The sequence below is a fragment of the Filobasidium floriforme genome, assembly GCF_021052385.1.
Source record: "Filobasidium floriforme strain CBS 6241 chromosome Unknown HD553scaffold_1, whole genome shotgun sequence".
Lineage (NCBI taxonomy): Eukaryota > Fungi > Basidiomycota > Tremellomycetes > Filobasidiales > Filobasidiaceae > Filobasidium > Filobasidium floriforme.
The window spans coordinates 2,189,981-2,203,849 of NW_025763622.1; the positions used below are offsets into that span (position 1 = coordinate 2,189,981).

General features: G+C 53.7%; 2 protein-coding genes across 2 annotated transcripts; one reads left to right on the plus strand and one right to left on the minus strand.

Moving 5' to 3' along the window:
* Nucleotides 1–616: 616 nt before the first annotated feature.
* On the minus strand, nt 617–3,702 carry HD553DRAFT_333308 (uncharacterized protein; the record flags this gene model as incomplete). The annotated part of the gene is made up of 11 exons (XM_046182097.1): nt 617–680; nt 741–824; nt 892–1,146; nt 1,597–1,679; nt 1,820–1,833; nt 2,294–2,445; nt 2,512–2,747; nt 2,830–2,919; nt 3,176–3,318; nt 3,372–3,482; nt 3,568–3,702. Coding segments are annotated over 11 exons (1,365 nt in total), but the record flags the coding sequence as incomplete, so codon positions are not given.
* A 960-nt stretch (nt 3,703–4,662) lies between these two features.
* Nucleotides 4,663–5,036, plus strand: HD553DRAFT_338667 (uncharacterized protein; the record flags this gene model as incomplete). Its single annotated transcript, XM_046182361.1, has 2 exons — nt 4,663–4,892; nt 4,964–5,036. The coding sequence occupies 2 exons, from the start codon at nt 4,663–4,665 to the stop codon at nt 5,034–5,036; spliced, it is 303 nt and encodes a 100-aa protein (XP_046040591.1).
* Nucleotides 5,037–13,869: the final 8,833 nt, after the last annotated feature.

A 13,869-nucleotide genomic window follows, 5' to 3' on the forward strand; every position in this document is an offset into this window, starting at 1 on the left:
GCCGCTTGTCGCGTGATCGGCGCGATTAAATGGTGTACTTTTCATACGCGATCATCCGCATCTATACCCATAATTGTCTACAGCGACGTCTTAGTACATATATCCTTAACTTATAAAGTACATTCGAACGCCGCCTGTTTTCACTTATTCAAGTAGGATTTCTCCCAATTGCCCCCGTCGGGATGGAAATTGTCCCAATCAATTGCAGTCCAAGCAGAATTCCTCGCCAGCTCAAAGCTCTTCCAGCTGGCATAGTCGGATGGCGAGACACCGGAAGAGGGTCGCGCCTAGGGATCAGGAAGTGTCAATACATTGACGCTGATTTGCGGAATCGCCGTCGTGAAAGAAGAGAAAGTTTTGTTGACGTACATTGCGGAATTCCCCAGCAGTTTCGTCACCATCGTCGATCCAGCTTGTCTCCCTATCTTGTGTCTTGGTGTACGACGATTCGCCAATGTTCTCGTGACGCAGGGCTCGAATGCCTTGCGAATTAGGCCTTGAATCAGCTGTGTTATCGCTAGCACCGTCGTCATGGTCGCATCCTATGTCGTGATCATCATCATCATCATCACCGAGCCAACTTTTGTCTGCCCGGTATGGTTGCCAAGACCACTGTTTCATCGCGGCCCATGTTTCGATTGCTCCCAGCATATGGGCCACTGTAAGGTATCTTGCCGAAACTGTATGGAGATGTCAGAACGCACTATCTGGCTACCGAGAAAAGTCGTAGGAAGTCATACCATCCATCTCGGCGTTCGAACCCGATGCAGAGTCCTGTATCCACTGCAAGATGTTGGCGATCCTCCGCCACCGAGATTTCATGACTGAGATAGCGGCGGTAACTTGTGATCAGCTTCTATGAGCGAAATATGAAACAGGCGTACGACGCACTGTCATCTTGCGTTCCGCACTCTTCAGCCAACAACTTTTCGCATTCGGGATCGTCTCGCTGCCAAAAGATACGTATATTTTCTTCGAGCGTCGTCCTTGCTTCCAGGTCATGGAACGGTATGCAAGGGAGCTTAACGGATAACCAGCCCTTTAACCGGGTCAGTATATCCAACAGAGAGTTCTCCGCATCCCATGGGCTTCGACCGTCCTCCTTCATGATCGTTGCAAATGATCGATCCCAATCCTCTAGGTCTTCTGGCGTCAAGTAAGCAGACATCAAGAACAAATGATCAAGAGATTGGAACCTGGGACTGCTTGAAGTTTACGACGGTATTTGACGACAGCAATTCAAGGGCAAATGCTTGTACAAAATCTGCTATATGTCTACCGTTCGCTTAGCAGAACGGGATTGCGTAGCTAATATATTCGCCCGAAACAATGGTAGTCCGTCTCCGACAAAGGATTCGCGTGGAATGGTAGGAAAACCACGGCTCGTTCGTCTAAATCCGTAGTCTGAAGGGCACATTAACGGCGATTCGGTAGAATCATTTCCCGTAATTGCTATATACGTCACTCCGCTCAATCGGTACATACCGTTTCACTCGATACCGCGTCGCTGGAGAAACTGCTGACTCGATCACATGAGGTCTTGGGGTCGTGGGAAACACAAGGCGGTGGCGGTAGCGTCAATAAACAGTGACATACCGAATCCACCTCCTTTGTGCATCCTCATCTTGCAGACTGGTGGGAGACTGTATGACTCGAAATGAACAGGCTTGGCATTGCGGCTGCGTAGCCGATCATTCCTTGTCACCGTCTCGAATAAAGCCTCGCATGAGGTGCGAAGTGCGCAGGGATTTGCACCCAGTCAAGAGATGCCAGCTTATGTTAGACGCTATACGCCATGGTCTTTTTAACAAGGTTTCACTCTACATCGCATTTCTATGTAACCAGTCAGAAGGGCGGGTTAAGACAGAAGATTCGGGTCAAACAAGGCTAATCCTGCTGACGCTCAGAGCCGGCGTGAGCCAGTGATGAGGCAAATAGCGAATACAATTGGTCGGCCAAACTTTTCCCTTGATTTTCTGTCAGTTCATATGCCACATCGGTCTATACATGTCTGTTTGGTACAAGGTCAAGGGACGTTCATATGTCTACAGACTCCTGGCGGACTACTCGGATTCGTGGTCACTTCCCTTGTCCGTGTCAGGCTCCTGACCCTTCAGACATAATTTAGTTAAGCCTGTTATCGCTTTGAAGGTAATGGATGTGTCCACGATTGACCGCGAGAAACGACATACCGTCTTGTAAGTTGTGCTGATCTCAGATCTTTCGTCCTACGATAGAACGATAGTCGATACCATAATTTCGGTTGGAAAATTAGACACTTGCATCGACTCACCTCGGAAAACTTGGCCTGGGATACAGAGTTGGTCGCCTTAGTAGACCCGGAGTTGACGGATTGATCGCATTGTGAAGCCAATTGCGAGGAGGAGGGTTTTAGTGCTTTCAACGCCTTCTGGATGTCCTCTTCATTGAGATACTTCGTCCCATCTGAGTAAGGGTCATCAGCAGCGTCTCGTCATATGATTGGGTGAATAAGTGTCGAGACAAGCTTACCTCGTCGCAGGTTATCTTTAACGTAAGAGACGATTTTGAGTACGGATACAGAGTCATCGTTCCGGTATTCTTCTTCCACTTCGATGAGGCGGTTTAGAATGTGCCGATCGACCGGCACCGTAAACCCCGCGCCTGCGGTCGCTTTTTCCCACATTCTTTGCTGTTTGGCATCGGTGTCGATTGGGGGTTCTCGCACATAGCGCGGATACGCAAACGTCATTTGATGGGTCGGTGTACTGGTATGTATGATCATAGGATGGGTGATCAGCAGACTTGATGCGACCAGAATGACGAGACGGCTCTGGGCTTATAACCTACCAGGTAAATATGGGAAAGAATTTGTGCGTCGGATGTCGAGTAGCACTTCGGTTACCGTCCTGTCGCAACAAGGTTCTCTCTGCGATGGTCCTAAGTATATGTTGGAGTCATGCCGTTCGAACAGCGATTGCAAACTCCACCGTAACCATTAAAGGAACGTCATTTGACTCGGAAGCAGATCACTGCGTTTCAAGGGGTTCTCGTCAGGGTCAGGGAACAAACTTGTAACGCATCGAGAATATTCTGCAGAACCTCTGTGATCTTACAGAAGGATAGAAGGACTGATAGGAATCATACATCATGCAGACGTATCGTTCGTCTTCGGCGAATCAATCCACTTCTCTACCGACTGTATGCGCTGCTACACGCTGTCCCCCTCCATTGCAGCGTTTCTACTCTCGCGCGCGCAGGTTTCCCGCGCTCGACAAAGGGTAGGCTGCCATCGCAGAGTTGACTTCCCGCTGGGTCAGCGGGGATGCTGAAGAGCAACTGGCATGTCAGGACTCAGAAGAGACTTTGCAGATCGGTGAATGACGACTTACCTCCAACAGGTCTGAGGTGTATCGAGGTGTATCGACATGCCGTATGGACCCTGGTGTACCAAACGCTTTGCCCTCTCTCCGGTTGCAAGCCTCGAAATCCGACCAAAAGCTCTGGTGTAAGGCGTAGTAGAGGATACATGGGACAGATGACATCCTCGACTTCTGCCATGATATAATACCAATGTCTCTCGCTCACGTGGCCTCCGAAGTAGTTTGGTTTATACGGAGGTGGCGCCCAACCTCTTCTTATTTTGGCTTTGACATCCGGTAAGGGACATGGGCCGTTGTGGGGCCGGATTCTGTATCGTCGCGCGGATTTGATGGGACTCATCGTGGTGACTACAGCTTAAAATGGGATCTACTGTTACAAGTGAGGGTGGATCTGGAACGCCCTTCACCGGTATATCAATCGATAGGCTGTACAATAATCACAAAGGGGACCGGACAAGACTTCCCAGGTCCTTTCATCCATCAAGGGGAGCGGGGCCGCGTTCCTCCTTTGTTCTATCTGATGCACTGAGCCGACGGCATGACATGCAATCAGGGAACTGCTCAATTCTGAAGCGGTCATGCAAACGATCTAGGATCAGCAGGGTGATCATGACAATGACAAGAGATCTTGCGTGAGTCGATCCTGCTAGAGGACGTAGATTTGCGTCGTTGGTAATCGTCTGATTTGGTCGTACAGGATGCTACGACATGGTCAAATGCTTTTGCGCCGTTTTGTAGGTTCATCGGTTCGTAGGTCCCGTTATTTCGGTAGGTCCGGTAGGGTCGTCCGCATGAACCCGTGAGATCAGATATGCTTGATCCCATTCTTGTCTGCGACACATTCTTGTCTGTGATGGATTGTCTTGGCACAACAAGGGCTATCAACAACCAATCACGCATGGTTGTGCAGTTCTGTGCAGCTGATCATTGTCACGTGACGCGATTTTCGCCCCTAGCGTACACCTAGATGTAAAGACCTCTAGTATCTTCATTTTTACCTCTTCATGTTGTAAACCTGTTTGCTCAGCAAATCTTAGTACTTTGCTAGCAACAGGTGAGTACTGTAGTTCATGTTTATAAGAACAGCAAATCTTAGTACTTTGCTAGCAACAGATTTCATGGTAGCGGCTCCCACATCGATCTACGAATCAATCGAACATCGATACGCGAACTCGAACCCGTTGCTATAGCTGTCGACAACTCGAAATCGACAGAAAGTACACAGTGCTCCTAGATCTAGTTGAGCTAGATCAAGTTATACACCACTACACCCGCTGAAACGACATCACCGAGTCGAAAGATGGAGGAACTCAACAAGTCGGGCGTCTCGGGCGTCCCGACCCTACTCGGAACCTCCAACTTTGACGACTGGCGGTACAAGATGAAAGCATACCTTGTTTTCAAGGATCTATGGTCGGTTACGGGAGCTACTGGACCGCTCTACGATACCGAACCCATTCTTCCACCGGGAAACGAAGACCAGAAGCTCCTTGATCGATACAAGGCCTGGCACGCGAAGAACCTCAAAGCGTCTGCGGCTATCGACATGTCTATGGGACCGGAGACTCGAGCTCTGATCTCCGGGGTCGATAACGCAAAAGAGAAATGGGACCTTCTTCACTCTACTTTCCAGCTAATGGGTCTGTGTTACGGGCGTCCTCGAAAATCGTCTAAGGGGTTGCTTCCGCGTATTTACTTCCGTCGCGACTACGTGGCGAGTCACAGGTTTCTAGATGCAAGCGAAGTCGGATCACGTGACTACGGTGTCTCACGGTCTTTCTCGAGTTCGTGTGAAGTCGCGACACTGTACTAACGATAGTGAGTTCGTCGGTGATAGTGTAACCTCTCCTAGTACGTCTCCGTAGTATAACTAAGGTATAGGCGTATGTCGAATGTAATAACTGCGCTTGAATCGTATAGAAGTACAACAGACTCGCACGACTTCTCTACGATTCGCGCTCCGTTATATGCTAACTACGTACTCGCGTTACTCGCACCGAATCCGCTATTGTTTACCGAGTTCGCCCGACTTCGTGCTTGTCTTCTTTGTTCGAGAACAAAAGGCTGTCGTCCGTCGGTCGCTCTTTCAGGCGAACAATAGACGGTCGAACACACGAAGTCGCGGCTTTCTTTTGTTGACTTCGTGCGGATCCGCTGGGTGTCGCCCGATCCGGGCCGATGACCTAGATGCGCGTCGATCCCATGCTGCCGTTCGGTCACGCCCTGTGACATCATCCCCCCCTCTATGTTGGACGTCGCCCCGACGTCCCGGTGGCCCTTGTTTCGAGGGTGATTGTCGGTTAGGATGTCCGAGGTGTCCGCACTCGACCGGCTCCGGGGTTTGTCGTACGAATCCTCCCCTGTACGATATGCCTTGTCGTCAAGTCGTCCGTACCTTCCTTTGATGGGTTCTGGAAATGGCGTAGACTTCGTGCGTAACCGAGTCCATCCTGAAACGTACGACCGATGTCTCACTCGGTCGTCCAGATATCCCGCTCCTGTTCCCGCGTGAGGGTCCTTTGGCGCTAAACGAGCGGAACCAAAGTCGCGTAACCGATATCCTCTTGAAACGCGCGACCAATGTCTCACTCGCGTCTCTCCTCGTCCTGCCGTCGTCGTCCGCGCGCTAAAGGCCGTACTCGCGCGGATCCAAACGAGATTGTTTCGGTCGAGACGGTTGGGTATTGCTGACGAAGGGTATATACTTGCAACGTCTTCGACCGAATTCCCCCCTTTCTTTCTCGTTCTCGCCTTTTCTTCAACTCCTCTCTTCAAATCGAACCTACTCGCTCGTTCTCGCACGTAACCGCACTACTCCAGCCGACTCCTACCATGTCCTCGCCTGCTCCCAACACTCCTGCCGAAACCCAGGTTCCGGCCACCACCCCGGTCGTCGAGACCCCCGCTTCGGTCGTTGAGGCCACCCCCGCCGCCACCGTCCCCGCCGCCAACCTCGTCGGCGAAAACTCTGGTCCTGCGGGACCGTCTCTTCCTTCGGGCGTCGACGCCCGAAACGGTACGTGTTCTGACGAAGTCTACCGAGTTCGTGTGCTCACCCTCCGTTTCGTATCAGAACGACAGCTCTCCCAGGGCTTCGCCCGCCTCGGGTGGGGAAACAGCGCCGAGGAGGCGATCGAGTGTGAGTCGCGCGATCTCTCTTGACTTCGTGAGAAATCTGACGTATTCGTACGGATTCAGTCGACGACGAAACCGGGGAGTTCGTCAACGCTCCTGAGGTGCTTCCGCCGCCTCTTAAGGTCAAGTCTAAGTCCTTCATTCCGAGGGTGAAGGAGGAGATCATCGAGGAGGAGGGAGGCGCTCCCGCGGCCTCGGGTAAGTTCTTTCCTCGCACACTGAATACGCACGGGTTCTCACGACTTCGTATCGCTCCCACAGGATCCGGAAAGTCCACCAGGCCGGACCTCGACCTCGGTGGCGGCTTTGGCGGGCGATCCGGTGAGTTGCGAGCTATGCGTTTCGCCCGGATCCGCGCGACTGCTGACAGATTCGTGCGCCTTTTCCCGCTCAGACCGCCAACGTTCGTTGTCCTTCGAGAGGGACAGCAAGGAGGTCTTCTCCTTCGACGACCGCCTCACTCCCTTCGGGACGGCCGCTCCTGGCCCTCGATCCCGCGCCGCCGGTCCGGCCCGGCCTCCCGCCAACTGTGAGTATTCTTTCTTTTTCGTTCGTACATGTACCTTTCGTTCAGACTTCGTGCGACTTCGTGTTTTTAGTCGGTGTTCCAGAAGCGGAACACTTCCGTCTTCAGCGCCAGTTCGGTGACGACTCCGTCCGCTCCGCCGCCGAAGAGGGTCGATCTGGCCCCGCCGCCGAGAACCTGGCCGCCGGGGAAACATGAGGCGGGCAAGTCGACGGGTTCTTGGGGAGCTTCCTCCCGGGTACGTATTTCTCTGCTCGTATTCGCTCATATTCGTGCTAACCGGTCCGACTCCGCAGGCGAACCTCGATGGGATGGGGACGATCGGGTCACGACATGGGACCAGATCCGACACATCGCGGGTCGACCTGGCTGGCCAGCGTGGACCAAGCCCAAGGACGACACGTCCGACGTGAAGAGGTTCGAGCACCGGGCCCGACAGGTTAGCCTAACTTTTGCCCACCTCCGCGCGAATCCTACTGACTTCGTCCGAATTCTCTCGACAGTGGAACCGATTCCGCATGGCCGACTACTGGTCCGAGAGGCCGGGCGACACCGTCCGAAACGACCCGACTTGCGCCGGATGCCATCGGAAGCGTGATGACGTGCCCTGGGCTCGGGAGTGCCGTTCGGTCGTGAAGCGCGACGGGACGAAGCAGGGTTGCGTCTGTTGCAACGCATTCGGCTCGACGTGTGAGTACGCCGGCAAGGACTCGCGCGACAACGTGGCCGACGACGACGACGCCGACGACGCTCGACCTCGAGAGGAGACTCCGCTCGAGTCCGTCCGAGGTCGTCAGGCTTCGATCGATCGCGACGCCGCCGCCGCCGCCGCCGCCTTCAACGCCGCCCATCGTCCTCGCGCTGGACACACTCGCGGTGCTCCTCTTCGAGGAACCCAAGCTCGGGAAGCTCTGGTTAGTACTCTTCTCTCGATTCTTCTCGTCTTCGTCGGACTTCGCTAACATCCGTACGTGTTCGTCCATAGATCTTCCAGACCGGCGTCGTCAAAGGCGCCTTGGACGAGGACCGGGTCCTCGGTCGAACGGCTCTTCAGTCGTTGTACGAGGTGATGTGCCGCCTCGTCGAAGGTCTTGCGCCGCCGCCGTCGCCTTCCGCTCGGAACCGGGCGGGATCGAAGCGAGACCGCGATCCGTCGCCGAGTTCGGGCAGGAACAAGCGTCGTCGTGGTAACCCTTGAGACGCGGGTTCGGGGCCTCTTTTTTTTTCTTTCCTTTCTTTTTGTATTTTTATACTTTTTATGCGAGATATACCTTGTGATTCTTTCGACCTTGTTTCGTCGCTGTTCGTAGTTCAAATGAATGTGAGTTGAGTCCAGCTCGTGTCCGATCGTCCGTAGTCACGCGCGTTCGCCCGCAAACGCGCGTACTCGGACTTAAGGCTTCGGCTTCGTGGGATTTTGCGCGTGGAACTCCTCGACCAAATCAGCGGCGAAGACGTCTTCGGCATTCTCCCACGTAGTCGCCTCCGGACCCGCGTACCCTTCCCACTCGATGCGATACTGAACCTTGCCCGCTCGTTTCCTACTATCTAGGATTGACTTGACCTCGAAAACGTCCTCGGTCTCGGGTTCAGGACCCGGATCCTGACGCCTCGCCGCGACTCCGCCTGTGCGATGCGGTTCCAAACGATCTAGGTGGAATACGTCGTGTATCTTCAGCGAAGCCGGTAACCTCACCCGCCAGGCGTGTGAGGAGATCTCTTCGATGATTTCGTAAGGCCCGAACCGTTTGTGGTCCATTTTCTTGCTTGGTCGCTTGGTGTTGATATCTCGTGCGGATACGTAAACCATCTCCCCCACTTTGGGCGAAAAGGTCCCACTTCGCCCGGCTTTGTAGTAAATCGCAGCCCTTTCCGCGGCCTCTTCTAAACACGTCCGCATGTCCTCCCAAATCTCCTTCATTTCGTCAGCCGCCAACCGTCCGGACCCGGTTTCGCCAACCTCGTCGGTGAAGTCGAAGCGAGGGTGATACCCGAACGTGGCAAAAAATGGAGTTATTTTTGTCGAGGCGTGCGTCGTGTTGTTCAACACGAATTCTGCCAAAGGCAACCATTTTACCCAGTCGTTCTGCCGAACATTCACGTATTCGCGCAAATACGCTTCCAAGGACTGGTTGACTCGTTCGGTCGCTCCGTCGGTCTGAGGATGGTAAGCTGTCGATAACCTACTTTTGATTCCGCACGCCTTCGTAAACTCCTTCCAGAATTCGGACGTGAACTTGCTGCCGCGGTCGGACAAGATCGCGTCGGGCAAGCCATACTGCGAGAATACATGAGTCAGAAACGTGGTCGCCAAGTCCTTGGCCGTCATTTTCGTCGTGACCGCCAAGAATCGCACGCGTTTCGTGAACCGATCCGTGATGACCAGGATTGAATTCTTGTTCTCCGACATCGGTAACTCCTCGATGTAATCCATTGACAATTCGACGTTTGGCTTGTCCGAAACCGGCAGAGACTTCAGCATTCCGTACGGTTTGTGCCGCGTGGTCTTGTTTCGCTGGCAACTCTGGCACGAACCCACAAAGTCGATCACGAAGTCGTCCAACCCTGGCCAGTTGTAATCTCGCCTGACCAATTCGATCGTCTTGTCTCGTCCTTGGTGCCCCGCTAACGGCTGGTCATGACGTGACTGCAAAACTCGAACACGCAGGTCTTCGTGATCAGGCACGTAACACCGCCCCCGATATCGCAACTCTCCTCTCTTCGTGAATGACCACGGCGACTCCGTGTATGGCCGCCCCGAAACCGTGATGTTCGTCCACGGAACGTTCCCCTCGGCGGTTTCTGCCTTTACCCCTTCTTTGATATCGTCCCGCAAGGTACGGTTTCGGGGACCCTGCACTCGTGCCGACCGACTCTGTTCGACCCACAGCGACTTCGGGAGTAGGACGTCGAAATTCCCTTCGTTGTGTGTCCGCGAGTGGATTCCGCCCTTTCCCGGGTGGTAGTCCGGCCTTCGTGTCAATGCGTCCGGTTTCCCTCCCTTAACGCCCGGTCGATAACGAATCCGGAAATTGTAGTCCGACAACGCTTCCGCCCATCGAGCTTGGCGACGACTGAGCTGCTTCGCCCCTTGAAAGTACTCGAGGTTCTTGTGATCCGTGAGGATCTCGGTCGGTTCTTTCTGTGCCAACAAAATCGCCCGCCAATGCCCGAATCCGGAAACAATCGCGAGCAGTTCCTTGTCGTGGACCGTGTAATTGATCTCCGCCGGACTCAGCTTTCGCGAGTAAAACCCAATCGGTCTCAGCGCATCCTTGTCATCCCGTCGACTCAACACGGCAGCCAGCGCGTAGTCGGACGCGTCCGTCTCCAAGAAACAAGCGACGTCCGGATCCGCCTGGATCAGCATGGGCCCTTCCGAAAAGCTGTGCAGGAGTGTGTCGAACGCTTGTTGTTCCTCGTCACCCCACTTCCACTCCACGCTTTTCCGCTGGAGCCGATTGATCGGCAAAGCAATCTTGGCGTAGTCGCGTATGAACCGTCGATAGAAGTTGGTAAATCCTAGGAACCGAGCGATGTCGGACACACATCGCGGCACCGGCCAGGTCTTGACGCTTGCCATCTTCTCGTCGGTCATCGCGACTTCGCCCGCCTTGACTTGGTAACCTAGAAATTCGATAGAATCCTTGAAGAACTCACACTTCTTCGGTTTTAGGTAAAACGAATGCGCGCGAATCGTGGCGAATAACTCTTTGCAAACCGCGACGTGTTCCTCTTTCGTCGAAGAGTAGACCAAAATATCGTCTACGTAAACGATCACCCCCTTATCGACGAATTTGTCGAAAATGTCGTTCATCAAGTACTGGAACGACGCTCCGGCGTTGCACATGCCCTCCCGCATTACCTTCGACTGAAACGCGCCGTACCGGGTCAAAATCGTGGTCCATTTCTCATCTCCCGGGCGCATTCGCAAGAGCTGATACGAAGTCGGCATGTCAAACTTGGAAAAGATCTTCCCTGTGCGAACTCGTTCAAGGCATGTGTCGATTTTTGGCAAAGGGTATGCGTTCTTGACCGTAGCGCGATTGAGTTCGCGATAATCCGTAACCATTCGGAAGTCTCCTCCTTTCTTCTTCACGAGGAAAACCGGGCTTCCGAACCAGTGCGAAGATGGTTCAATATGTCCGATTTCGCGACTTTTGTCGATCCACGCTTTCAACCAGGCATCCGCATCCGCCGACAACGGGTACGGTTTCGCCCTCTTCAGTTGAACATTTGGCAAGAGGTCAACCGGGTGATCGTAGATTCGATGAGGCGGTAACTTCTCGTAATTGCTCTTCTTGAAGATGTCGCGAAACTCCGCATATTCGGCCGGAATCATGGCGTCTAGTTCATCGTCGTCAGGAGTCGGTTCTTCCTCCTCCAATTCTAGTTCCCGAATTGCCTCCAACATGTCGAGACTACCCTCTCCTTGTCCACGAAACCACTTGGTTTCTCCCGGAATCGTATCATTCTCCCCCTCCGCCGGCGACTTCGGGCATAAGATACTGAGTTCGCAAGTCTCCCAATCCATCTGCACTCCGTATTCCTTGATGAAGTTCAAACCCAAAATTACTTCCGGCGAAGCGCTCTCCATAATATCGAAACGAATCTTGAAGGGTCCGATGTTCCCGTTGATGAAAACCTCTACGTCTACGTACGACGTGATCAGTCCGCGTCCGGCCGGATTCGGACCATTATCCACGAGTCTGATGATCTTCGGGACTTCGTACTTGGACTGAGCTATCTGCTCGAGCAGCGAGCATCCCGGTCGAATGAAGCTGCTGCTCGCCCCTGTGTCGAGGAGGGCTGAGAGCACGAATTCGTCCGAACCCGCTCGAGGCCAAACGGACAAGGAAACTAACGGGTCCTGACCGCGTATTTCGAAACGGATCCAGTTTGATCTTTGGAACGAACCCTTCTTCCAGTTCGTGTTAGCAGGGACTTCCCTTGCGATTCGGACGACTTCGGGCGCCATGGGCTTGTAAGACGGCTTGTCCGGGCAGTCTCGGGCGTAATGGCCCGGTTTCCCACATCGTAGGCATTTCCCGTCCGCTCGTCGCTGATCCTTCTCGGCTTCCGTAATGGGCCTATAGGGGGCCCCTCCCCTTGGGACGAACGCGGGGCTACCGGTAGCGAACGTGACCCTGGGCCCTGGGCTAGGTTGCCTGCGTTCGCGACTTCCGTGGTCCGAATCTCCTTTGGTGCGCTGATCCGAGCGTTTTCGCAATCCCCGGTTCTTCTTCGACCGACCTCGATCCTCTTCGGAGTCGGAGTCCGAACTTTGCCCGCGATCGCGTACAGACTGCAATCTATTGTCGACTTCGATCGCCTTCGCTCGGAATCGGATGTAATTCCTCTTCGGGTATCCGTTCTTCTCGAGGTACTTGCTAACGGACGGACGAAGCCGGTCCATTACGGCGTCAATACACGCTTCATCGTTCCAGCCAGTCAGGGGTTTGTGCAACCCGAACTTCGAAAAGAATTCGCTAGCCGTTCCGGTTTGCTTCAATTTCTTGATGGCCCGTACGGCATCGCCCTTGCTGTTGTTCTTTCCGAACGAACTCCTCATGAACTGCGCGAACATCTCGAAGTCGTGCAAGAACGCGGGTTGTTCGTTGAACGGAAGACTGATGTACGGGAAAACATGCTCGAATGCGTCCCCAGCCAGGCGCATGACAGCGAATCCGACCTGACCCTTACCAGTGCGGAACTGCGACGGTTTCTGATTGAAACAGACACGGCATTTGGCCAAGAAGTGGTTCACCGAATAATCTTTGTCGTCTCCGGTGAAGTCCTTGACTTCGTTGAGCTTGCCCTCGTCGTCCTGTTCCAGATCTTCTCGCCCGGATTCGGACCGAAACTCACGCATTGGGGTGTAGATATCCCTCTCAGCGAATCGTTGGTTTCGGTACCTCCCGTCCGCTTCGTTGTCTGAGTCGTCGGAATCGTACTGGTCCGCAAGATCTTGGAGACCGCTGAAGGGGTCCCGCTGGGTCTTGCGCGCCTTCGGTTCCTTGACCGACCTCGCATCGATCAACTGTTCGATCTTGGTGGTAAGGTCGTCCTGGTCCTTACGTTGTCTGGCGAGTTCGTCCAAGAGACGACGGTTCTGTTCCCGAAGTAAATCCAATTCGGTTTCTTCGCTATCCTCCGTGTGGGGGACAATCCCCTCTTCCGAATCGGCCGGTCCTCGACCGACATCGTCCGGATCTTCGGAGTTTTCTTGCGAAGGTCGTATGTTCCCACGGGTTCCCGCCCTGGTGGCCGGACCCGTGCCTCTATTGTTGTTCGTTGCCTGGCTTGACATCTTGAAAGGTGTGATAGATGAAGCGCAGTTATGCTGTTACGGGCGTCCTCGAAAATCGTCTAAGGGGTTGCTTCCGCGTATTTACTTCCGTCGCGACTACGTGGCGAGTCACAGGTTTCTAGATGCAAGCGAAGTCGGATCACGTGACTACGGTGTCTCACGGTCTTTCTCGAGTTCGTGTGAAGTCGCGACACTGTACTAACGATAGTGAGTTCGTTGGTGATAGTGTAACCTCTCCTAGTACGTCTCCGTAGTATAACTAAGGTATAGGCGTATGTCGAATGTAATAACTGCGCTTGAATCGTATAGAAGTACAACAGACTCGCACGACTTCTCTACGATTCGCGCTCCGTTATATGCTAACTACGTACTCGCGTTGCTCGCACCGAATCCGCTATTGTTTACCGAGTTCGCCCGACTTCGTGCTTGTCTTCTTTGTTCGAGAACAAAAGGCTATCGTCCGTCGGTCACTCTTTCAGGCGAACAATAGACGGTCGAACACACGAAGTCGCGGCTTTCTTTTGTTGACTTCGTGC